The following is a 25000-nucleotide window of genomic DNA, read 5'->3' on the forward strand; positions in this document are numbered from 1 at the left end:
AAGTCTATTGGTCTACCCTGCACATTGTGGGAGTTCTATAGAAGTCTATTGGTCTACCCTGCACGTTGTGGGAGTTCTATAGAAGTCTATTGATCTACCCTGCACGTTGTGGGAGTTCTATAGAAGTCTATAGATCTACCCTGCACGTTGTGGGAGTTCTATAGAAGTCTATTGATCTACCCTGCACATTGTGGGAGTTCTATAGAAGCCTATTGGACTACCCTGCACGTTGTGGGAGTTCTATAGAAGTCTATTGATCTACCCTGCACGTTGTGGGAGTTCTATAGAAGTCTATTGATCTACCCTGCACATTGTGGGAGTTCTATAGAAGTATACTGATCTACCCTGCACATTGTGGGAGTTCTATATAAGTCTATTGATCTACCCTGCACATTGTGGGAGTTCTATATAAGTCTATTGATCTACCCTGCACATTGTGGGAGTTCTATAGAAGTATATTGATCTACCCTGCAAATTGTGGGAGTTCTATAGAAGTCTATTGATCTACCCTGCACATTGTGGGAGTTCTACAGAAGCCTATTGGACTACCCTGCACGTTGTGGGAGTTCTATAGAAGTCTATTGATCTACCCTGCACATTGTGGGAGTTCTATAGAAGTCTATTGATCTACCCTGCACGTTGTGGGAGTTCTATAGAAGTCTATTGATCTACCCTGCACGTTGTGGGAGTTCTATAGAAGTCTATTGATCTACCCTGCACGTTGTGGGAGTTCTATAGAAGTCTATTGATCTACCCTGCACATTGTGGGAGTTCTATAGAAGTCTATTGGTCTACCCTGCACGTTGTGGGAGTTCTATAGAAGTCTATTGGTCTACCCTGCACATTGTGGGAGTTCTATAGAAGTCTATTGGTCTACCCTGCACGTTGTGGGAGTTCTATAGAAGTCTATTGATCTACCCTGCACGTTGTGGGAGTTCTATAGAAGTCTATTGATCTACCCTGCACATTGTGGGAGTTCTATAGAAGCCTATTGGACTACCCTGCACGTTGTGGGAGTTCTATAGAAGTCTATTGATCTACCCTGCACGTTGTGGGAGTTCTATAGAAGTCTATTGATCTACCCTGCACATTGTGGGAGTTCTATAGAAGTCTATTGATCTACCCTGCACATTGCTGCGCTGGTGTATATTACAAGCGCTCCCTCCGTCCTATCCTGGCTGAGTTCATCATATCTCTCGTTACACAGACAAGCAAGTAACGTTAGTTGTACATGTTGTGAACACAACCCCCCTCATACACATGTAGGTAAGACCCTTATCTAAGCCTGTGTAATGTACAGTTTACTGTCTCTGGCTCTGCTGCTAACCGGCTCGCCTCTGCTGCTCTCTCTACTATTGCCGTGGAGCTGTCGTTGAGAGAGCAGGGAGGAAGAGACAGCTCCACAGAGTTCTCTCCGGGTCTGTCTGTCTCTCAGGTGTAATAATCCCACAACGATCAGGGCTTTAACAAGCATCACAGGCTGTGTAAACAGTGTAAAGTGGGCTCTCTGTAACTTGATCCCAAGAGGAAGTGTTAAGCTTCTGGCATACTCTTCGCGCACGCGCTGGAGGCGGGGCTCCGAGGAGGGCGCACGCACTCTGCGCAGGCCAAAACAGAACATACTCAGTGCTCAGCTCGCTCCTCCAGGCAGTCTGAATGAAATTGAATGTAACGTTCCCAATTCTATGTATTAAATTCTAAAAAACGACCCTCAACATTTGGGAAGGCTAAGCCACACAACTAGTTCGTTATAATCGAACATCATGCTTTGAAGGCGACTTTACGACGGTGAGGACTCAATCACAGCAGATATCCGCTGATAGCCTACCACGGAGATCTCACAGGCACAGGCAGCAAAACCCGACGTGCTGATAGAAAAATCTCCATGGACGCGCCGCGCTGCGCTCAGGCCTCGCCCCCCGACACGCCCCGTGCGATGACGTCATAATCGCCGCGCGCCCTATGCGCTTGGCTGGGCGCAAAGAGTATGCCAGAAGCTTTAGTAGTAGGCTGCCGAAGAAAGCCGAGCAGCGAGTCGGGGCGGAGGGGATTGGGTTGCTCGCTCGTTGGCTGCGGATTCTCCTCTCCCCCCCCCCCCCCCCCCACTCTCTCTCATATTTAGGGGGGGGGGGGGGGAGTGTCCCCTTGCCCCCCCCCCCCGCTTCCGACGCCTCTGCTTCCTGCTCAAATGCCACAACAACACTTCTTTTAAACTGCTGAGTGAAAGTGAAAGTAAAATGTGTCCATTCAAACCGGTTCAAACCGGTTCAAACCATATTATATAAAAACTAGGTCTACAAAGACAAAGGCAGAGCAGGAGGGAAACAGGCTGAGGCTGGCTGGTTGTTACAACGTGTTACTACTAGTCACTAGACTGCTCCCTCTCCCGTACTGCTGAGAGATTGAAGAGAGATGGATATGGATATCACAGATGCTATAGAAGAAATACTGGAGGACCTGGCAGACGCCAAGATGCAAAAGTTCCGTGCAAAGCTGCAGAGATACGACGGAGTGAAACGCAATGAAGTGGAGGGAAAAGGTGCCATCGAAATCACGGAAGTTGTCGTCCGATTCTTCACCGAGGCCAAAGCCCGTGACGAGACCCTGAAAATACTCAAACAGATTGGCTGCAACAATGAGGCCGAAAAACTTGGTGAGTTTAACCAGCAGATGCATGGAAGCAAATATAATAATATGTCATTGTTTGTCTGTCATGTTGCCCAGGAAGACTAGCTGGATCCTTTTGAATAAATAATAAACAAATCTGAATCATGCCTATTTGCAATCAACTGAAAAGAGAATGGATTTCAGGTCAAGTTAAATTCAAGTTAGAAACAGTGCTGCAGAAGGAAAGATTATTCCGTTTCTCTCTTTTTTTTTACTCATTTTTGAGCTCATGGCAAATAAACTCTTCCTGCATTCACATCCATTTCTGAGATCTTCTGAGATTTTCGTGCAGTGGGTTTAGTTTCTAAAACCAAAGTTTACACAGTTGTTCTCAGTAGCTATTATGACAAATAGCTAAGACAACAGGTACGTCTCTCTCTCTCTCTCTCCACCGCTCATTCTCTGTCCCTCTCCCCCTCTCTCTCCCTCACTCACTCTCACCCCCTCTCTCTCCCTCCTTCCCTCTTCCGCTCTCTCTCTCCCTCCCTCTCTCTCCCTCCCTCCCCCCCTCTCTCTCCCTCCCTCTCCCCCCTCTCTCCCTCCCTCACTCACTCTCACCCCCTCTCTCTCCCTCCTTCCCTCTTCCGCTCTCTCTCTCCCTCCCTCTCCCCCCTCCCTCCCTCCCTCCCCCCCCTCTCTCTCCCTCCCTCTCCCCCCTCTCTCTCCCTCCCTCACTCACTCTCACCCCCTCTCTCTCCCTCCTTCCCTCTTCCGCTCTCTCTCTCCCTCCCTCTCCCCCCTCCCTCCCTCTCTCTCTCTCCCTCCCTCCCCCCCTCTCTCCCTCTCCCCCCTCTCTCCCTCCCTCACTCACTCTCACCCCCTCTCTCTCCCTCCTTCCCTCTTCCGCTCTCTCTCTCCCTCCCTCTCCCCCCTCCCTCCCTCACTCTCCCTCCCTCCCCCCCTCTCTCTCCCTCCCTCTCCCCCCTCTCTCTCACCCCCTCTCTCTCCCTCCTTCCCTCTTCCGCTCTCTCTCTCCCTCCCTCTCCCCCCTCCCTCCCTCACTCTCTCTCTCTCTCTCCCTCCCTCACTCTCTCTCTCTGTTCCTGTAGGTTTTTAGTGTTAAGGTTTAGGATTAGTTTAAAGTTGTAGGCATGGAGTTCTGAGGGTTCAGGTTATAGGGTTTGGGAATAGAGAATGACATTGATGGTCCTCATGAAGATGGAAGTAGGAAGTTCATCGTCAAAGTATTTATCCAACATTCCTCTGTATTTCTGCAGCCAAAGCGACAGGTGGATCATCTACTACATCTGGTCCTGAGCCTGGTGAGTTTCCTAAACACTGCAGATAAACTGTGTTTTTGAATTTCAAGTTATTTATAATCAGCCTCTCCTGCCTGGAAATGGTGTGTTTAACTGGGCTGAACCTATACATCATAAAACCAAGCCTAAATATTGGTCTGTGTGTCCCTGTTCTCTGATAGGGAACTGATTAGCCTGCCTACTACTGTATATACATTTATCAGGTGATTTTCATTTAATGTCTTGCATAAAACCAACACATTTGAAATATTTATTTATGTCCACATAAATACAAGTATGCAAAGGACATAAACAGTAATAGTGCAGTCAAATGCTGGGAGCCAGTCAGTTACATGAGTGCCCAGATGGCAACCACAATAATGCACGCACGCACACGCACACACACACACACACACACACACACACACACACACACACACACACACACTTTGTACACTAGATTGTATCCCACACACACATCTTGTACACACCTTGTAATACACATTGAAATATATCAGAACTGGGTACTGTGGCTTCATACAATCTGACCGTTGGTTGCATCATTGGTGAAGTATCCCATTTCTAAACCGTCACTTTACAACAGAAACCATCATATTTAATACTTCAAAATAGAATAGATGCAAGCGGATTACAGCTTGATCTTAACTCAAATCATTTTTCACTCCCTTTCTCCTCAGGGCGAGAGGTGCACTTTGTGGACAGATACCGCTCAGAGCTGATCCAGAGAGTGGGCAACGTCACAGCAATATTGGATGCCCTCCTGGCCAAGGAAGTTATCACCCAAGAATGTTACGACAGAATCAGAGCTATAACTGTCAATCAGGATAAGATGAGGGAACTATATGACTCACTGCGAGAATGTGGAAATCGAGGCAAAGATATCTTCTATCATATCCTTGAGAAAGAGGCAAAGTTTCTTGTGGCTGATCTCAATGAGAAGAATGTAGGCTAATTGTTATGGTTACATTTATTTTTTAGACCAGACATATAGAGGAGGGTCTACTTGAGTCTGAGATTTTTTTATACATCCATGGACCAATTTTATATCATCCGGCAAATATTAATGTCTGTATAAACTACAGAAATAAACTAAGCACACTGATGTTTCTGGCTCCGGGTCAGTTTATTAACGTTTCGATCAAAAGATCTTCATCAGAATGAAGCAGGAAGTAGGAAGTAGGGGGAGGACTCATACATACTGTATACATCATACAACTCAATCCAATTGGTGGTGGGGAAAAAAGGGGCAGGTGAAAACACTGATGCCAATCAAGGATCATACAGACCAATATTACAAACATACATATGAGTCTATATATAATTACAGAGTGCTAAAGGCTTCACTGCAGAAGGCTGAGCCAAGGTAATAATAGTTTTGGGTTTTTTCATTCGCTTTTTATTTTTATTAGTTTTGACTGTTTTCAATTTCAGTTTAATTTTCATTAGTTTTTAAGGTGGGTTTGATCGTTTAGTTTTTGAAAATGCTTATAGTTTTAGTTGAGTTTTTATTAGTTTCAGTGTTAGTTTTAGTCTTTTGCCCCTTTCCTCTTTTTGTTGTAATGTGGGGTGTTTGTCAGGGGTGAGATTCAAAGGGGTCATAAAAGATTAACAGCCATCCACAAATGACAACTAGTCAAACAGGCTACACAAGATGCTCAATCTGTAATAGTCAATCATGAAAAACCATGATGAAAACATGGGGGGAGGGGGGAATAAACTCGAGGTTTGATTCATTTGGATGAACCAACAAAAGATTGACTTACCTTACCTTACTTACCTTACCTTACCTTAAGGCTGTGACATCTGTGGAGGTCACACGTACAGTTTAAGTATTAGTCTGTTATATTATTTAAATGTCATTATATTTTTACAGGGATATCAAGGCTACAAAAGGCTTTAGAGACAAACAGGATATGATTCAGGTGTTCCTGTAGATTGACTAACCAGCCTGGTCGGGGGTCAGCTTCTGTTTTGGGGAAGGGAGGCTGGCCATTCTCCCAAGTCTATGGTTCTCCCTTAACTTTGCCATGGTAACTTCTTGTGCATGTTTTTCAAACAGACTTTTATAGCATTTACCCTTGAGCAATGGCCCACATTTGATCACGTTCCACTACAAAACAATTGCTCTTACCAGTCACACAGTCATATTCAAAGTAACGTTAATCCCAGAAAACTCTCTGCCACTTTCTCCTGACTTTCACCACCACGCTGCCAAGCATGTCAGGTTAACAGGTGACGGAGATGAGGGGCGTGGCACAGAGGGAGAAGAAGGAAGATAGATCTAGGAAAATAGATTTCATCTCCACTCAAAATACTAGGCTTATTTATGTATGAAATATACTGTAAACTGACAAAGACTAAAACGAAGGACATTTTCTCTTAAATTTTATTTTATTTTAGTTAGTTTTGTAAACACACAATATCGTTTGAGTTAGTTATCGTTTTTTTGTAAAGCTTAGTTTTTGTTTTTATTTCAGTTTATTTAATGTTTTTTCAATTCTAGTTTTCATTTTTTCGTTAGTTTTCGTTAACTATAATAACCTTGGGCTGACCACAGACAAGATTAAACAAATGCATTACCAAGAACAATAGATCATTCAAAATAGTAGAGTAGATCAGTGTAGGAAATAAATGGGGCAAAAAGAAAATATAACGGGTGGTTTATTTGGAAAATATTCATATGAAGGATTAAAAAACAGGTTAATCAAATTTTACCCCAGACCTACTAAAGACGACAAGGTGCCCCTAGAAAAATTAAAAATGTAAAGATGGTGATGATGACATGGTGTATCTAGTAGCTCATTCACCACATGAGGGCGTAAGATATGAGGAACCTGGGCAACACCAAAGATCATCATGACCAATAGGAAGGAGCATGTCTGAGGAAGGGCTTTGCCCGAAACGTCACTTTTTTGTGTATTTGGGAGCAGCTGCCAGTCTGCGGACTCTATTTTTATTACCATCATGACCAATAGGCCTGGCTGCAAAAAGGAGAGCCCAGTGTGAAAACCAGCACAAAAGTCAAACATACTAATAGTGGGTAAAGTGGGGTAAAACAGCCCACAGTATTAACGGAATTTCTTCCAATTTGGCTCAAACGTCGACCTGGACTCAATGATGAACCGATTACATTTTGGTGGTCAAAGGACAAAGGTTAAGGTCACTGTGACCTCATGAACGCCATTTTCAAGCTCGTTAACGCGATATCTCAGGAACGCCTTGACGGAATTTCTTCCAATTTGCCTCAAACGTCCACTTGGACTCAAGGATGAACTGATTACATTTTGGTGGTCAAAGTTCAAAGGTCACTGACATCACGACCGCTCGTTTCATGCTCGTTAACGTGATATCGCAGGAACGACTTGATGGCATTTCATCTAATTTGCCTCAAATGTCCACTTGGACTCAAAGATGAACTGATTACATTTTGGTGGTCAAAGGTCAAGGTCACTCTGACCCCACGAATGCCATTTTCAAGCTCAGTAACACCGTATCTCAGTAACACCTTGACGAATTTCTTCACATTTGGCTCAAACCAGGGGCGGAGCGACCCTATCAGCCCAGAGGGGGCGAAGCTCTTAGGGGGGCCCCATCAAAAAAAAAAAAAAAAAAATTTTTTTTTTTTTTTTTTTTTTTTTTGAAGGCCAGGCCAGGCCGCAGGGCCGGTTCCAGAACAAGATGACTAGGGGTGCATCCTAGATAGGAAGGGGTGCAGATGCCCGGCCAAAGGCCGGGCCCACTCGGGTGGCCGGCCAAAGGCCGGCCGGCCGAAAAATTTGACATGTTATTTTACTAAAAATAATGCATTTGACCATCATTTCAAGTAGAATGATACCACCCAAGCAAGAATATTTCAAGTGTTTCAAGTGCTTTACTGAAATATTTGGACCATATAATGATAATACAATTATCTCAACCTTAAAAGGTTACATATAGGTGCCAAAAAGCCATAAAATCACATCAAAGAACAAAGAAAAACAACAACTATAATTCAAGTTTAAACAGTAAGTGTGCAGCTGTAGCATTTATACATTTTTTTACTTTTCAACTGAGCATGCAGACAAATAAGGGTGCAATGCATGCTTTTGCACCCCCGTAGAACCGGGCCTGCCAGGCCGCGAAGAAAAATGTGCCTTTTTTGCATGTTTGAATCGGTTTTAGCCATATTTAGTGGAATATCTCATTTTAAACACACCAATGTTATTGTCTATTGATTGAATTCCTCTCAGACTCACACCACTGACTTTATTAAATAAAGTCATTTTAAGTCACAACTGTAAAATAGCTGATAGCCCCTATATCCGAAAACACAATTTGTCACTCACTGAGCCAAGTAATATTATGTCCAAGAAAGACTACAGTGAAGCCACTTTACAGACAAGCTTGTTCTGAAGAAGAAAAATAAAAACACAGGTTGCCAGCCAGGTGGCCTGGCCTGCAAAAAAAAAAAAAAAAAAAAAAAAAAAATTTTTTTTTTTTTTTTTTTTTTTTTTGATGGGCCCCCCTGACGAGTGGGCCCGTGGCGGCCGCACCCTCTGCCCCGGCGTACGCTCCGCTACTGGCTCAAACGTCAACGTCTGGGCAGACATGGATGTCAACTGCTCACTTGTTGGCGGAGGCATATATCGGCGGTGCCGTCCTTCTAGTTTCATCAGGGAATGACACTAATGAAATATATGTGTTTTAGAGCTTGTGAATTTATGCAAATGTGCATTACAAATGAAAAAATTAATGGGGGGGGGGTCTGATTATCCTGCTTCCATCTGTACCTTAGATATCTTCTATGCTATCTGCTAAGAGCAGAATCCTCTTATGGATCATCTCAAGGGAAATAAGTAACGGTATTTTTTTCCTTACTAATAGACAACTTGAGCTCAATATTTTGTATACATTCACAGAACAATTTTATATGATCAGGGAAATATTCATGTTTGTACTCTTTATTTCAATTTCTACAAATTGCTGTTTGACCCTTTGCTTTATTAGACTTGGCTGCATTTGACTTGGATGTCTGTTTTTATTCTCACCAATGTATGTAAACAGAAATTACAGATTAAAAAACATTGAAAGAAAAAAATAGACTGTCCTGCTTCCATCTGCACCGTTGAATATAAAAACAGATTTATTTTTGAGTTGTGATTTTGATTTATGCCAGATTACCCAAAAACCTTTCAAAACCGTACCAAACTTACGTCGACATTATTATTTCCCGTTTTTCTTTGCTGCATCCTGTTTACATTGTTTTTCTTAGCTGCATCCTGTTTACATTGTTTTTCTTTACTGCATCCTGTTCACATCCAATGTTCCCCCAGGCATCAATCAGCTTTCCACCTCTTACAGTAGATGCTCAGCACATGAAAGTTATTTAAAATAGCACGGAATAAAACCAAAGTGTGGTACTTTTTATATAGGATAATAGTAGACAGCTTAATTTTCTACTTGACAAAATGATGTATTCTGTAAAGGATTTTTCCAGAGAACCAGGAAGTGACGGGCTCACAGCGAATCAATCCCAATCCAGAACGAAGTGCGGCCCGGTGTTTTTTTTCATAATGTGAAAGACCCTCCATCTTTTCAATGAAAGAAAATCCATAGAAAACAAAAAGAACAAGTTGATTCCTGTTTAAACCAATTTAGAATTTATTTGTGGATATTAAGTACACAGACAAACATTACAGAAACAAACCAGAAGGGATGCAAGTTCGATCGCAGACCAGTTTGCTGATGAACGACAGGAACGGGCAGCCATGAGCCCTCCAGAGGATTCTCTTGGCATCGGATCTGATAATGGTGTCAGAACTGTATCCCACAAAGACCAACGATTGCATTGGCAGACAGCTCAGACATGATTGACAGACAGCAAGCAGCCTGATTGACAGACAGGAAGCAGCCTGATTGACAGACAGGAAGCAGCCTGCTGGTCAGATAGAAAACGTCAAGGAAAAATCCACTCTAAAACGAACACCGTTTAAAAATCAGCTAATTGGTGATTGTATTGCTGGTTGGTTATTTCTTCTTTGTGAACAACTGGCCAATTGTCCAGATATTCACAGCAGTGGAGTTTGATATGAGAAAATGTTTCAGGATGTCAAACATCTTTGGTAAACCTCAGGTTTTGGTGTCACTTCCTCAGAATCAAAGAGCAAGGGCTTCTTCCTAGAGCCGCCATTTTGCTCCAAGAGATGTTCAACAATTACAAGGAGAGAGAAAGAGAGAGAGAGAGCAGTTTCTACAGCAACATGAGCAGGAGAGAGAGAGAGAGCAGAATGCAATGCAAAGAAGCAGTTAGCAAGCCAGCTAAATGTATCAGCCCATACGCCGGGGACTGCCCAGTCTGCCCCCTAGTCCAACACCTCAATAGTTTGAAAAATGGAGCAAGAATGGACAGACGGCTGGTTATTCCGACAATGAAAAGCTTGTTGTCCCGACGGCTCGTTGGTCTGAAAATATAAATAGAAAAGCAAAAGAAAGAAATTTGCCCCGGAAATTAATTTCATTCTAATTATTATTTGGAATATTAGTTAACCTAATTTGTTACTTACATAATAATGATCTGATTTTCATTTCATTTCATTGGCTAATCATGCAGAACTACATGCATATTTTCAGACTAACGAGCCGTCGGAAAACAACAAGCCTTCCATTGTCAGAATAACGAGATGTTGGGACTAGTGACACGGCACCCATAGTGACATGCCACTCATAGTGACATGGCACCCATAGTGACATGGCACTCATAGTGACATGGCACCCATAGCATAGAAGCAGACGAAGCAGGTTGAAGGAAAGTGGGTTCACCAAAACAGTAAATCATAGGGTGGATTTTTCCTTCAAAAGTTTCATTTTTATCACAAGATACCATCTGAAAAAAAGTGTCACGGAGTCTTACAAAATGACAACAAACTATTTTTAAATGATAGTAGGTAGCGAGTCCTCGAGTGACAAAATCACAGAAATTGAACAGACTGGAGGCTCTGGGTTTCTAAGCTTTGGATGAAAATGTTGACTGTAAAGCGTTACTTGAGATGTTTTGCTACAAGGTTGAAACTGTTGATTCACATCAGTCTCAGTCAGAGAAGGTTGAGACTGTTGATTCACATCAGTCTCAGTCAGAGAAGGTTGAGACTGTTGATTCACATCAGTCTCAGAGAAGCTGGTTCAGAGACACATGCAGCGTGACGTGACCATGTTGACACCTCTTACAGGAAGACTGGTGGCATTTCGTAAAGGACAGTTACTGCTGACATTCTGCATTAGCTGAAGTCGGCACCATTTTTAAATGAAACCCCTCAGTTGCACTTTTCTGAACACAATGAGCCGAACTGGATTTTATTCAACACAATCTCCAAAGATAATTGTGAAATAGCAATGTTGGTAAATGCACTACATTTATAAAGTGCTTTTCTAGTCTGACCATAAAGCACTCACCACACATGCCTACATTCACACAGGGTGCTGGCACAGACATCGTGGGCTATTTGGGGTTCAGCATCTTGCCCAAGGACACTTTGACATGCGGCCTGGAGGAGCCCGGGATTGAACCACCAACCTTATGATTAGTGGATGACCCGCTCTACTGCCTGAGCCATGCACAGCACAAAACGTTATAGTTTCACGATAACTCTAAAATTGTTGAATCTCAACGTCTAAAATTGTAGAATCTTAACATCCATTTCAAAACACGTTTGAATTTGAAAATGTCACACAAAAATAAAATGTCGGTTATGTTTAAGCAACTAAAACAACTTGGTTAAGGTTATGCAACTAAAACAACTTGGTTAAAGTATAAGGTTTAAGATACGGTTAAAAACGGCACACGTCAGGAGTTGAAACAGGTCTCTCTCAGGCCAATCCCACTCCATCTTCCTTATACTTGGCAGCAACCTACTTCAATATCAAACTCGTTGCGTTAAACAACCGCTTTAGCAGCGAAACGTTACCTTCTACCAATTTTAAAGCAGTTTTTGTGTAACTACAACCTCTTTGGGCTGTGGACCAATGTTAGGCCTATGTCACAATATTTTGGAGACTGGGTTGTCTTCTTACTATAGAGACTGTGACAAGATGGTTGTCTTCTTACTATAGAGACTGTGACAAGATGGTTGTCTTCTTACTATAGACTGTGACAAGATGGTTGTCAGACCGCTAGATATTGTCGATTTAAATGTATCAGCTGCAGTGAAAACATCTATGCTTATTTTAAATGGCACAAATCAACGGTTTTGCCTAATGAAGCCGTGATTTGCTCATGAGGTCCATTTGAATATTTTCTAATCGTTGATTGTCTGTTGAATTGTTGTTGTCACTTGATTTAAAACATTGTACAGCTACAGCTGCAGGTCAAGATAAATTACAGTGTAAATAAAGAACACGAAATTGACCAATTTATTGGATAAAATGTGTAGTTTTCATGATCTGTAATTGAGGATGTGAGCGCAGGTTATGGTAGATTACTATGGTGTTGAAAATAATCATAATCACAATATTCACTGTGAGCAGGAGTGGATTCGCATCAAGAGGAGCCTTCACTCTGCAGGTACATCTAGATCTAACACAAAACTACAAATATGATATCATGATGCTGGGAAGTATTAGTAATTCTAGCTATTCAATTATAATAGAGAGCCAAAGTGAACGTCACTTCCCGCCTTTCTCTGGGCACCAGCAATTGAATGATTTGTGCCACGGGAGACGTCAGGTTTGTCAATGTAAAAGATAACTCTGCAAGTGGAGAAAGTCGCAGTTTGTGGTAAAACTGTGGCACTATAAGTTATAAATCAGAAAGACGACGCACAACAACCAGTCGCGTAAGTGACGTCTCTCCCGTCAGTCCATTGTTGTTGATGATGTGACGTATAATGTGCGACACCAGATGTAGTCGATTGACAAAACTAAACCTTACGTTTCAGTTTCAGGACAAACTGCGACTTTCTTGACATGCCTATAGTTATCTTTTAAATTGACAAAATGTAACGTGGCACAATTCAAACGGGATCAAAAAAGCATCGTCTGTCTCGGTTCACCACCATATTGATATTTCCTTCAGATGCTGGTGTCCAGAGAAAGGCAGGAATCGACGTTCACTTTGGCTCTCTATAGGTATCATTCTGGGCTAATTGTGGATTTACTTAGCGCACATTCTTCAACTAGGAAGTATTAAAACACAAATACATTTCATGAATTAGCACTGGCTGAATCTAATTCAACAGAATGTAATTCTCTACTAAATAAATAGCGGCAGCGGCCTTAAAAGATCCATGCTCAGTGGACCTGCACACACATGGTGCCTCTCTTTGTCAGGCCTGCTCCTCCGCTCTTCATAGATAAAAAACAAACAAACAGCAGAAACAGTTATATTCATACACCCATACTCTGATATATAAGAGCTTATATATATATATATATATATATATATATATATATATATATAGGCTCTTATTGTGTAACAGTCTGCTCACCAGAATCAAATGTCGGGATTGCACATTTCTGCAATCCACGGATACATAGAATATCAACATTTCTGAAGCAGAATATGTTGCATATCACATTCATAGATATGTGAATTGCCTAAACATAACCAAAGTTGTTAAATTTACGTTTAATGTTGGAAAGGTGGTGTGGTTTTCAAATTAAAGGTTTACTATGCAAACTTTTCAGGGTCCTTCAAACATAAACAAACTTTTTTCATTACATGTTTAAAGTGTATTCATGAAGGGCCCTAAACAAAGTTGCATAGTATACTTTTAACTGCCTTGTTTCAAATGTACATTGAGATTGTACTATGCTGTTTCAAATGTACATTGAAATTGTACTATGCTGTTTCAAATGCACATTGAGATTGTACTATGCTGTTTCAAATGTACATTGAGATTGTACTATGCTGCGGTTTGCAGACCTGTAAAATGCCAACATTTTTCTTCTGGTGACGCGGTTGCGTGTGATGCTACCTATACCTGCTATAGTTTACGTGTTAGACAGACAGACAGACAGGCAGACAGACAGACAGACAGACAGACAGGCAGACAGACAGGCAGGCAGACAGACAGACAGACAGACAGGCAGACAGACAGACAGACAGGCAGACAGACAGGCAGACAGGCAGACAGACAGACAGACAGGCAGACAGACAGACAGACAGACAGGCAGGCAGACAGACAGGCAGACAGACAGACAGACAGGCAGACAGACAGGCAGACAGACAGACAGACTGACAGGTACAGGACATTAGCACAGAGCCACATGCAGTATCAGATCCAGATGTCAGGTATTTGTTGTAGCTGCTACTCTCCCTCCAGTGTGTGAGGCCAGCTGAGCACACCGGGCCGGGGGAAACACACCACGTGGTAACAGCTTCGTTCACCACAGCCTCAGTCCTTAATAATCTGTTATTCCACTACAGGAGAGACTTGATGTTCTCTGAAATTAGGTGGACAAAATGTGCACATATATTGATATCGGCAATCGGCCAAAAGAGTTGGAAAATATCGAGTTGGAAAATATCGGTTATCTGCAAAAAAAAAATCGAATAGCGTGCATCCCTACAAGAGAGACATCGCACACTCAGCAGACGTTTTAGTGACACATTCTAGTCACTCGATAGGAGGTGTAGTACCAACATTGGCCTGTCCAAATAAAATACCACCATACATCTTGTTGATGACCTGTGCCACTGTTCCCACCTGTCTGCACCCCGCAGTCAGTTTAGCTGTCAAACATGTCACCCATTGTTTACAATGGTGCCACACGTCTTTGATGTCCTCTTTTCAGGCTATTGGAGAGGGGACATTGTTCTCTGCTGCTGTTTGACAGCTAGGGGACATTGTTGTTCTCTGCTGTTGTTTACCAAACGTCCCATTTTCTGACCTGCTCTCTCACTGTGAATCTCCTCTGGGACGCCTGACGGCATCAGATCAGCTTTCAATACGGGAAGCAGGTTTTTTTTGTACTTGTCCAATTCCGCCTGCTGTGCCGATCGTTGCTCCGCCCGCTCTGCCGATCTGGGAGGATCGCGATATTCCCCTCAGTTCCCCTCCCCCACAAACAGGCGCCCCGACTGACCAGAGGAGGCGCTACTGCAGCGACCAGGACTCATACCCTTAATCCGGCTTCCCTACCGCAGAGACGGCCAATTATGCCTGTATGGACGCCCGACCAAGCCGGAGGTAACACGGGGGTTCGAACCTGCGACCCTCATGTTGGTAGGCAGGGAATCTACCGCTACACTACCTGGACACCCCGGGAAGCATCTTTTGACCTTTTTTTTTTTACAATGACCATTTTGTGTGGAAAAGACAGGTGCAAGCAAAACATTAATGAGGGTTTCCAACTTCCATGATTGGAAGTGGGAGGGGGGTAAACTGTGAAAAAGGCCTATCATAGGAAACAAAGTGAAATAACTTCTCCATAGACCAATGAGCTGCAGTTACTGAACTGAAAAGTCACGTGACCTTTGACCCCGCCGTGGTGGTCACATGACCATGGAATGAATGACTGGCAGGTGTCTGGTATCCCTTTAGAGGTCTGCTTTTGTCCATTAAAACATGTATCAGATCATTTCACATGCATGCAATACAAATACAAATCGACATTTCTCCAAACAAAAGTGCAAAGAAACTAGCAACATTCCTTTAATGACATCTATTAAAACCTACTCTACTCATCGACTATATTTAATAAATAAAATACTCTTATTCTTGTCTACAGGCAGAGATACACAGGGCAACTTTTTGGGGAACACTGACAAACAACTGTGGCCCCGTTGTTACATTCAACTTTGACCATCCACAGAAGCGGTTGTTAACTATAACGAGTGAGATAGGATTTTCACGTTTACTGCTAAAATGGCAGTATGTACGAACAAGCTACACACCTCTACTGTAACAGCATTTACTTTCTTTATGACAAAAAAGCAATGAGGAAGCTGGAAGAGTGTTGCTGCTTTCAGCCAATTTGGTGTTTGTTTTACCCTAGTTGGCGTACCACATGGGTGGAGTTGCATCAGGGCAAATCACATTGTGTCATGTTACTGTATAAGCTGCCGGTAAAAAAAATAATAATGAAAAAAATAGCCTCAACTTCCAGTTCCTCACTGTATTGTCCTAACTCCACCCACCTGGTAGCCAAGCAGATTAAAAACAAACACTCAAAAATGATGATGAGCCAAGCCAGCATTCACACTATTCTTCATAAAGAGGCAGGTTTGGTTTGAGCGGGCCTGCGGGCGGACAGCAGCCAGCGTATTACAGAACGTTCCACATCTGTGGATTCACTCTTTCTGTGCTTGTTTTAGTTCATAAAGTATTGAAAAGAAGTGGGATACCAGACACCAGGCAGCCGTTCAACCTCACCAACCAAACCAACACATCAGCTGCAGCATTCGACACAAAAGCCAAGTCTTCGGCACAGAACAGAAAGGTTGCGTCAGTAAGGGGGAAGGATGACGGGTAGTGTTCTGACATCGTGACATCATCAACCTGAGCCGACACACAGTCACGTGCAGCCCAACATCCTGGTGCAAATGCAGTGAGACCGACGTTCCAGTGTGTGACGTGCGCGGGGTGGGCGGGGCTGAGACGTTCCAGTGTGTGACGCGAGCGGGGTGGGCGGGGCTGAGACGTTCCAGTGTGTGAGGCGGCGGGGTGGGCGGGGCTGAGACGTTCCAGTGTGTGACGCGAGCGGGGTGCGCGGGGCTGAGACGTTCCAGTGTGTGACGCGAGCGGGGTGGGCGGGGCTGAGACGTTCCAGTGTGTGACGCGAGCGGGGTGGGCGGGGCTGAGACGTTCCAGTGTGTGACGCGAGCGGGGTGGGCGGGGCTGAGACGTTCCAGTGTGTGACGTGAGCGGGGTGGGCGGGGCTGAGACGTTCCAGTGTGTGACGCGCGCGGGGTGGGCGGGGCTGAGACGTTCCAGTGTGTGACGCGCGCGGGGTGGGCGGGGCTGAGACGTTCCAGTGTGTGACGCGCGCGGGGTGGGCGGGGCTATAATATAGTTGTACATGGGTTGGTGAGATCGTCAAACACCGCCGGCTCCTCAATCCCTCGTGCAAACAGCTTGATTAACTGGCAATGCACCCTGGGAAATAAAACACACAAACAAAAGGAGACTCTTTTTAAAAGACAAATCCAAGCTGGGTTAACCCATTGATACCTGATGCAGCATTTGTGTGTGTATCCCTTTAAGACCGCAAACGTCTTAAAGGGATACACACACAAATGAGGGATATACAAGCAAATGCTGCATCAGGTATCAATGGGTTAAAATATCCAAAGCAAATTAAGCAGTATGGCACGAGGCCTGCGGCCCAATCACAGCCAGGCTGATATACAGCACAACAGCACCCGCTCTTATGAATCTATTCATTCATTTGGGACAACAGGGGCCAGTTGTAGAAAGCTAGTTTAAGTCTAAGCCTGATGCCGGGATCAGATGTCATAAGACAGACAGCACAGCGCATCACCATGCAGCAGCCAAAAGTGAGAAATATAGGCTGCAAAATCTATAGCCTAGCTGATATATTGTAGCCTACAAATAATAGATTTTGTAGCCTATATTTGTCACTTGTCCTGCATGCTGCTTAATTAGTGGCTCTTCAGCAGCAGCCTCTCCTCGCATGGGAGTGAGTGAATTGCTCTGGCCACAGGGGGCGCTCTGTCTCGCTGCCCCCCGAAAAACAAGTCTGAAGTCAGACAACTTGTGGAATAAACATAAATAGATGGAATAAAGTGTCAAACTGTCGTCTTCGGCTCCACCTACCCGACTTGGATGGCGGTGTGGGTGAGGATCTCGCCGTCGCAGTTCCAGCTGCTGTAGGCGGGCGTGCAGCCGCAGGCGGGGTGGTCACGGCAGATCTGGCTGAACAGCCGCTTGCTGTGCCCGTGCTCCGGCGGGCCCCGGAGCTCCAGGTCCGAGTCACTCTGACAGTGCCGCGGCGTGAAGCGGAAGCGCCGCACCCGGTGCACCTCCACGAAGCTCAGGTCAAACTGCAGGAGAGCCCAGTTACTCAGGGGTTTATTTTAATGTCTCTTTTATTTTCAATTCAGTTTAGTTTGCAGAGTTTCATCTCAGTTTCGTATTGATTGTTTATTTATTTTTTGTTTTGTTTTGTTTTGTCTTCATTAGTGTAAGTTTTATCCCAGACTCAATAAACATATGCACCAATATAGCATATATATAATGCTATATATATATATATATCTCTCCTATAAAGGGAGAAAAAATTATCTGGATGGAGGGCCATGGGCCAAAAATGAATTTGATGTTCTGTGAAATCACATTAGCCTACATTATATTATATTTTATAGACAATTTACATTCTAAATATAAAATACATTTTCAAAAATAATAAAAACATTATTAGAAGTTTTATTAAAAAAATAATAGTTAGATTTAGACTTGATTGGGGAAAAAAGCTTAAACATTTTCAAATGGAAAGACACCTTTCTGACAGAAAGTGCATGCAACTCAAGGTGCATAACCCTAGCCCTACCCATAGAACCCCAAATAATAAAAACATTATTAGAAGTTTTATTAAAACAAAAAAGTTAGTTAGATTTAGAGTTGATTGGGAGTCTTTGGGAAACACTGCGCTAGAGTACATTGAGTAACCTACTCGCAGAAAAAAATAAAGTGAAAATATGGATAGGGGTCCGTGTCCGTCTGGAAGTGGAAACACACAAGTGGAACCAAAGTGTGGCTAATGCTAAACAGTTAATTCCATAGGCTATAGGCCTGTAATAATATCTAATGCTAAACAGTTAATTCCATAGGCTATAGGCCTGTAATAATATCTAATGCTAAACAGTTAATTCCATAGGCTATAGGCCTGTAATAATATCTAATGCTAAACAGTTAATTCCATAGGCTATAGGCCTGTAATAATATCTAATGCTAAACAGTTAATTCCATAGGCTATAGGCCTGTAATAATATCTATTATTATCTAAAGCAGGGGTCGGCAATTTTTTTTTCCTGAGGGCCATACTGACTTACATCAAGTAAGCGAAGGGCCACACATTGGAGATTATACCTGCCAACACTCCTCATTTTCACGGGAGTCTCCCTATTTTTAACCCTCTCTCCCGTTGTGATTGGTAATTTCTTGTTAATCTCCTGATATAATAGTGATACAAATCCAATGGCTGTAGCAGATGAGATTTATTAATCTCATTAATTAATGAATAAATAAATAAATAAATAAATAAATAAATAAATAAATAAATAAATAAATACAAAGGTAAGTACTGTATTGAACCGTTGAATGAATAATAGTGATGCACAAATCGAGCACTGCCCCTCCCTAATTTATGAAACACATTTTTTTGTCATTATCATCCTAATTCTTTTGGTTATCGGCATCGATTTGAAGACGTCAAAAAGCTATAGATTTATACAATAAGAACAGAGGTTTTTCTCTCGTCTAACAGCATTTTACTGAAGAAATCAAATCAGCAAGGTCTAATTCCAGTTCAAACATTTGCATGTTATCTACTTTCCTCACGAAAAACTATTTCCTGTTGCATTCAACCAGACAAGGACATGCTCGTCTTTATTGGACAGGAGGACATGCTTGTCTTTTCTTGTCACATGCACACTACAACCCACAATGTCACAATGTCTTCCTGCATGTGTTTAGTGGTGGGGTTATATGGAGGAAACCCCAGGGGAGCATGTGGAGAACACGCAAACTCCACACAGAAAGGCCCTTTTCACGAGATAGCCTACCTGAGCACTAGGCACTGAAGGCATGGGGAGACACACCCCCAGTGCAGCGTCCCAGGCGGGGATCGAACCCAGGACCTTCTTGCTGTGAGGCGAGCGTGCAAGCTCTACCACTGTGCCACCCCTCTATCTTCTTATGGCTCTTAATGAATGATCATCCCTATGATGTCATCATTTTTTTTCTTTTTCTATGATCTTACTATTTCTTATTGTTTTAATCACTTCTTTTGTGAAGCACTTTGAGCTGCATTGTATGTTATGAAAGGCGCTATATAGTTTATTGTTATTATTATTGTTGTTATTATTATTACTATTGATACATACCTTCATTCAGCAAAGACAAGTATAGAAAAAATAAAATAGCGTATCAACATTTTAAGTATCAGTACTGGTCCCTCCAAACAAGGGTCAATGACTTTAACAGAGGGCTGTATATTAATGGTGACACGCCACCATGTAACAGTAGACAGTGGAGTTGGACTCATAATGTCTTTATGTTGTTAAACGTGTCTTCTGCTCTCTCCATTTTAGTGCTTTCAGGACACATAAGGCTGCCTGATTACAAGTATGATTCATCACCTATGAGTTTGGATCAAAAGAGAACTCAGTAGAATGCGGGGGTACCTGGTCGTCCTTGCTGGTGTGGCGGAGCAGGTGTCTGAGGAAGTGGAGGCGGGAGCACTTGCGGACCAGGATGAGGTCGGTGGTGCCGTCGGCCAGGTGTGCGGCCGGGGACAGGCCTTTGGGGCTGCGGGGGCAGGCACAGCTCATACTGGCTGCGTTTATCGCCAGGAACTTCCCCCGCAGAGTCCGCCACTCACCCTCACTCTCTGAGGGAAACACAGAGACCCAGTCAGTCTCACTCTCTGAGGGCAATACAGAGACCCAGTCAGTCTCACTCTCTGAGGGAAATACAGAGACACAGTCAGTCTCACTCTCTGAGGGAAATACAGAGACCCAGTCAGTCTCACTCTCTGAGGGCAATACAGAGACCCAGTCAGTCTCACTCTCTGAGGGCAATACAGAGACCCAGTCAGTCTCACTCTCTGAGGGAAATACAGAGACCCAGTCAGTCTCACTCTCTGAGGGAAATACAGAGACCCAGTCAGTCTCACTCTCTGAGGGAAATACAGAGACCCAGTCAGTCTCACTCATTGGGGGAAATACAGAGACCCAGTCAGTCTCACTCTCTGAGGGAAATACAGAGACCCAGTCAGTCTCACTCTCTGAGGGAAATACAGAGACCCAGTCAGTCTCACTCATTGAGAGAAATACAGAGACCCAGTCAGTCTCACTCTCTGAGGGAAATACAGAGACCCAGTCAGTCTCACTCTCTGAGGGAAATACAGAGACCCAGTCAGTCTCACTCATTCAGGGAAATACAGAGACCCAGTCAGTCTCACTCTCTGGTGGAAATACAGAGACCCAGTCAGTCTCACTCTCTGTGACAAACACAGGGACCCAGTCAGTCTCACTCTCTGTGACAAACACAGGGACCCAGTCAGTCTCACTCTCTGTGACAAACACAGGGACCCAGTCAGTCTCACTCTCTGAGGGAAACACAGGGACCCAGTCAGTCTCACTCTCTGTGACAAACACAGGGACCCAGTCAGTCTCACTCATTGAGGGAAATACAGAGACCCAGTCAGTCTCACTCTCTGAGGGAAATACAGAGACCCAGTCAGTCTCACTCTCTGAGGGAAATACAGAGACACAGTCAGTCTCACTCTCTGAGGGAAATACAGAGACCCAGTCAGTCTCAATCTCTGAGGGAAATACAGAGACCCAGTCAGTCTCACTCATTGGGGGAAATACAGAGACCCATTCAGTCTCACTCTCTGAGGGAAATACAGAGACCCAGTCAGTCTCACTCTCTGAGGGAAATACAGAGACCCAGTCAGTCTCACTCATTGAGGGAAATACAGAGACCCAGTCAGTCTCACTCTCTGAGGGAAATACAGAGACCCAGTCAGTCTCACTCATTCAGGGAAATACAGAGACCCAGTCAGTCTCACTCATTCAGGGAAATACAGAGACCCAGTCAGTCTCACTCTCTGGTGGAAATACAGAGACCCAGTCAGTCTCACTCTCTGTGACAAACACAGGGACCCAGTCAGTCTCACTCTCTGTGACAAACACAGGGACCCAGTCAGTCTTACTCTCTGAGGGAAACACAGGGACCCAGTCAGTCTCACTCTCTGTGACAAACACAGGGACCCAGTCAGTCTCACTCATTGAGGGAAATACAGGGACCCAGTCAGTCTCACTCTCTGAGACAAACACAGGGACCCAGTCAGTCTCACTCTCTGAGACAAACACAGGGACCCAGTCAGTCTCACTCTCTGAGACAAACACAGGGACCCAGTCAGTCTCACTCTCTGAGGGAAACACAGGGACCCAGTCAGTCTCACTCTCTGAGACAAACACAGGGACCCAGTCAGTCTCACTCTCTGAGGGAAATACAGAGCCCCAGTCAGTCTCACTCTCTGAGACAAACACAGAGACCCAGTCAGTCTCACTCTCTGAGACAAACACAGGGACCCAGTCAGTCTTTAGGTTTGGTCTTTTTTCTTCTTTACATTACGGGTGCTGCGTGTCTTGGGTTCATTAACGTCGTTCTCGTTCTCTGTATCAACAACAACGTTGACATCACTGGCACTCGTCATCTCGACATCGGGAGGATTAACGTTATTATTAACGTCATTATCGATATCAGATTCTTCATCGTCAATAACGTAAACATCACTGACACTGACGTTACTCTGTGTTACGTTAACGTTACTGCTAGAAGTGCCTTGTTCGACTGTTTGTTTTTTCTGAGCGGGTCCCCGTTCTGACGACGTAGTTTTCCTCTTTATCCAGCGACCATCATGTTGGCAAGCAGCTGTCTGTATCCACCGAGAAATCAGCAGAGGTAGTGTTGATGTCGAGAGAGGACTGAGCAGACAGAGCGAGCGTGCTAATGCATGCTTGTCAACTTGCCACGGAAGTGAAATTTGGTCCGCCGTGTAACACGTCCGGCCAGTCGTTGCATTGCATTAATGCATTAAGCAACGTTCCGCATAAACATAGATCGGTCCACGCAAACCATTGCAGGTTTACTCCCCCTTTATAATTTGAAAATCAGCGGGAATTTCCAAAAATATGTGCAATTCCCGCAATCCCGTGCCGAACTTTAAGCCCTGCCCTATCTGTGAATATGATTTTCATTGTGAAGAGAATTCCCCACGCACAGCCAGTGAAAATGATCAGGTGCTGGTCGGTTGTAGGAACATCATGAGATTTTTATTGTATTACATGTTTTCCTATCAAAGGGAATTAAATGTCTCATTATTTGTCACATTAATAGTTAATTACAATTAATAGTTTTTACAAAGTAAAAAACGTTCAAGCGTCAAAAACTCCTTTAATGTAATGTGTGCATATTTAAAGGAAATAATATGAAATTTGGATAATAAAATATATAAAAGTCATGATACAAAAATTGGTTGTATTTGTGACCTTATTCATAATGTAAAGTTCCATTTTGAAAGGATTTCTTGTTTGTGTTCTCTCTTGTGTGTGTGTGTGTGTGTGTGTGTGTGTTCTTGTAAAATGTTCAGTAAAAACAATTGTATGCATAAGAGAGTGGCTACAGCATCTTTAGCCGTGTTTGACTGAGTGACAGATTGCATTGAGAACTTCAGAGGTTTGATGGGAAATGTAGTCCAAAGAGAACTCAACAATGAATCTGTTGACCGAGACAAGCTGGGATTGGAGGAAGTGTGGACAGACAAAGGCCTTTGGGAGGCTGGGGTGAACTCACCGCTCTCTGCTGCCTCGTCTGGCTTGTACTTCTCAGCTCTGTCTTCCAGATGCAGCTGACCGTTGTGCTGGCATATCAAGCAGCTGTACGTTTTAGATGGAGATATGTTATTTAAAGGAGAATTGAGGGATTTTTCAACCTGGACATCTTTTTTTTTATGTATAACTAAGTAATGTGAGCAGAAATATCTCTCCATGTCCAGTTGCAGATATGGCTATATTTCAGCTAAAACGGTTAGGGTCAGGCTGTAAATGATTTTCAAGTCAACTTGGCATCTCAGGGCTTGTGGAGACTTGGATTACGCCAGGTGAGCAGTATGGAATCTAACCCTTTGGAATAATCAGATCCTGTCAGTGGTAAAAAAACAAGCTTGTTTAGTGCAGTAGGGGCGTGTGGGAAAAGCGGCTGCCACCTGAAACGATCTTGATCAATACTGCATCAATTTCAAAAATGTCCGTTCACATTACTAAGTTATACATTTAAAAAATAATGAAAATATGGTCCAGGTTAAAGAAATTCTCCTTTAAAATGGTAAAAGACAACACACCATCACAGACACATCGTCCAATCATGTAAGTCAGTGGTTCTCAACTCCCAGGAGTCCTTGAGGGGGTTCCAGGGGTTCCACAGCAAAGGGATCATTGTGAAACTTTATAATTATTTCATTTACAAGAAGTTAAAACAATTAGAGAATGTAGAAGAATGGCTGTTTTGCTCATAGTTTCTCTGTTATCTCCACCTACAATAATACAGACAGTCATGGAGTTCTGGATTTGGGTTTTAGAGAAATCTCATGGGGGTGCGAGTTTTTTCAAGCACTGCACTGCGCGGTGCTGGGCCTGATGGTACAGTACCAACACAGAATCACTCTGTGCTGTGCTGCACTGGGCCTGATGCTACAGTACCAACACAGAATTGCTTGTATTCAGACACAATACACTCGAGGCCAGTCGTTCCCATACTGTGGTACGTGTGTACCCCTAGGGGTACGTGGAGGTACTACAGGGGGTACTTGAGAGAAAGGTGAAAATGGAAAAATGAAAGAATAAACCATGAAAATAAATGGAACGTTAAAATACATCGGCTCAGGAGGCACTAAGTGCAACTCGTTCACCACATTTCTATTTTTATTTTGTAATGTTATATTCTGTTGTATAAAAAAATAAATAATAAATAATGCAATTCTTCAAAACGTGCGTTATCATGATAGTTTTCTCTTGCAGTTTTCTAAGCAAAATGTTGTAGTTGGGTAAAAGGGGTACTTGGATCCAGAAATCGGGGAAAGGGGGTACTGAAGCCAAAAAGGTTTGAGAGCCACTGATCTAGGCTGAGAGCAGCTCTTACCCAGCTCTGCACTTGGTGCGGTCCCTCGGGGTCCCCAGGACCCCGCTGGCCGGCAGGTAGGACACTGTGCCTTCATAGTAGTGATGGGTCAGAAACGTCTTCAGACCTGCAGGGGGCAGCAGAGTAGCCTGTTCTTTCACCTTTATTTGTACAGGTCATTCTGCTGAACGCTAAGCTTGGGCCGATATTCAATATCATCACATATCGCAA

General features: G+C 43.5%; 2 protein-coding genes across 3 annotated transcripts in view; one reads left to right on the forward strand and one right to left on the reverse strand.

Annotated features, from left to right (window-relative positions):
* The first annotated feature begins 2303 nt into the window (after positions 1–2303).
* LOC310800330 (apoptosis-associated speck-like protein containing a CARD) lies at positions 2304–5030 on the forward strand. 2 transcript variants are annotated; one of them, XM_083662924.1, is made up of 4 exons: positions 2304–2653; positions 3885–3929; positions 4088–4129; positions 4604–5030. In XM_083662924.1, exons 1-3 carry the CDS (start codon positions 2413–2415, stop codon positions 4093–4095), a joined length of 294 nt encoding a protein of 97 aa, XP_083519050.1. In that variant the 5' UTR covers positions 2304–2412; the 3' UTR covers positions 4096–4129; positions 4604–5030. The 2 variants fall into 2 exon arrangements, with proteins under 2 accessions (XP_083519050.1, XP_083519049.1); XM_083662923.1 differs by lacking the exon at positions 4088–4129.
* An 11872-nt stretch (positions 5031–16902) lies between these two features.
* Positions 16903–25000, reverse strand: part of LOC310800655 (ceramide kinase-like) — a gene marked incomplete at its 3' end in the record, with an annotated part of 59068 nt that continues 50970 nt past the window's right edge. The window contains exons 9-13 of the mRNA XM_083663276.1: positions 24791–24896; positions 23447–23529; positions 20266–20471; positions 17678–17904; positions 16903–16996 (exon numbers count right to left, since the gene is read on the reverse strand). Of these exons, the coding sequence (XP_083519402.1) occupies positions 16903–16996; positions 17678–17904; positions 20266–20471; positions 23447–23529; positions 24791–24896 (716 nt within the window). The remainder of the gene's footprint in view (positions 16997–17677; positions 17905–20265; positions 20472–23446; positions 23530–24790; positions 24897–25000) is intronic.

The sequence above is a fragment of the Poromitra crassiceps genome (assembly GCF_964638095.1).
Source record: "Poromitra crassiceps genome assembly, chromosome: 30".
NCBI classification, from domain to species: Eukaryota; Metazoa; Chordata; class Actinopteri; order Beryciformes; family Melamphaidae; genus Poromitra; species Poromitra crassiceps.

What these genes read in the sequence shown, in the direction of transcription:
- LOC310800330 (XM_083662923.1), top strand. Translation starts at nt 2,413, where the DNA reads ATGGATATGGATATCACAGATGCTATAGAAGAAATACTGGAGGACCTG. An exon ending in CAATGAGGCCGAAAAACTTG is followed by an intron (nt 2,654 to 3,884) that starts GTGAGTTTAACC and finishes GTATTTCTGCAG; the next exon opens with CCAAAGCGACAGGTGGATCA. An exon ending in TACATCTGGTCCTGAGCCTG is followed by an intron (nt 3,930 to 4,603) that starts GTGAGTTTCCTA and finishes CTTTCTCCTCAG; the next exon opens with GGCGAGAGGTGCACTTTGTG.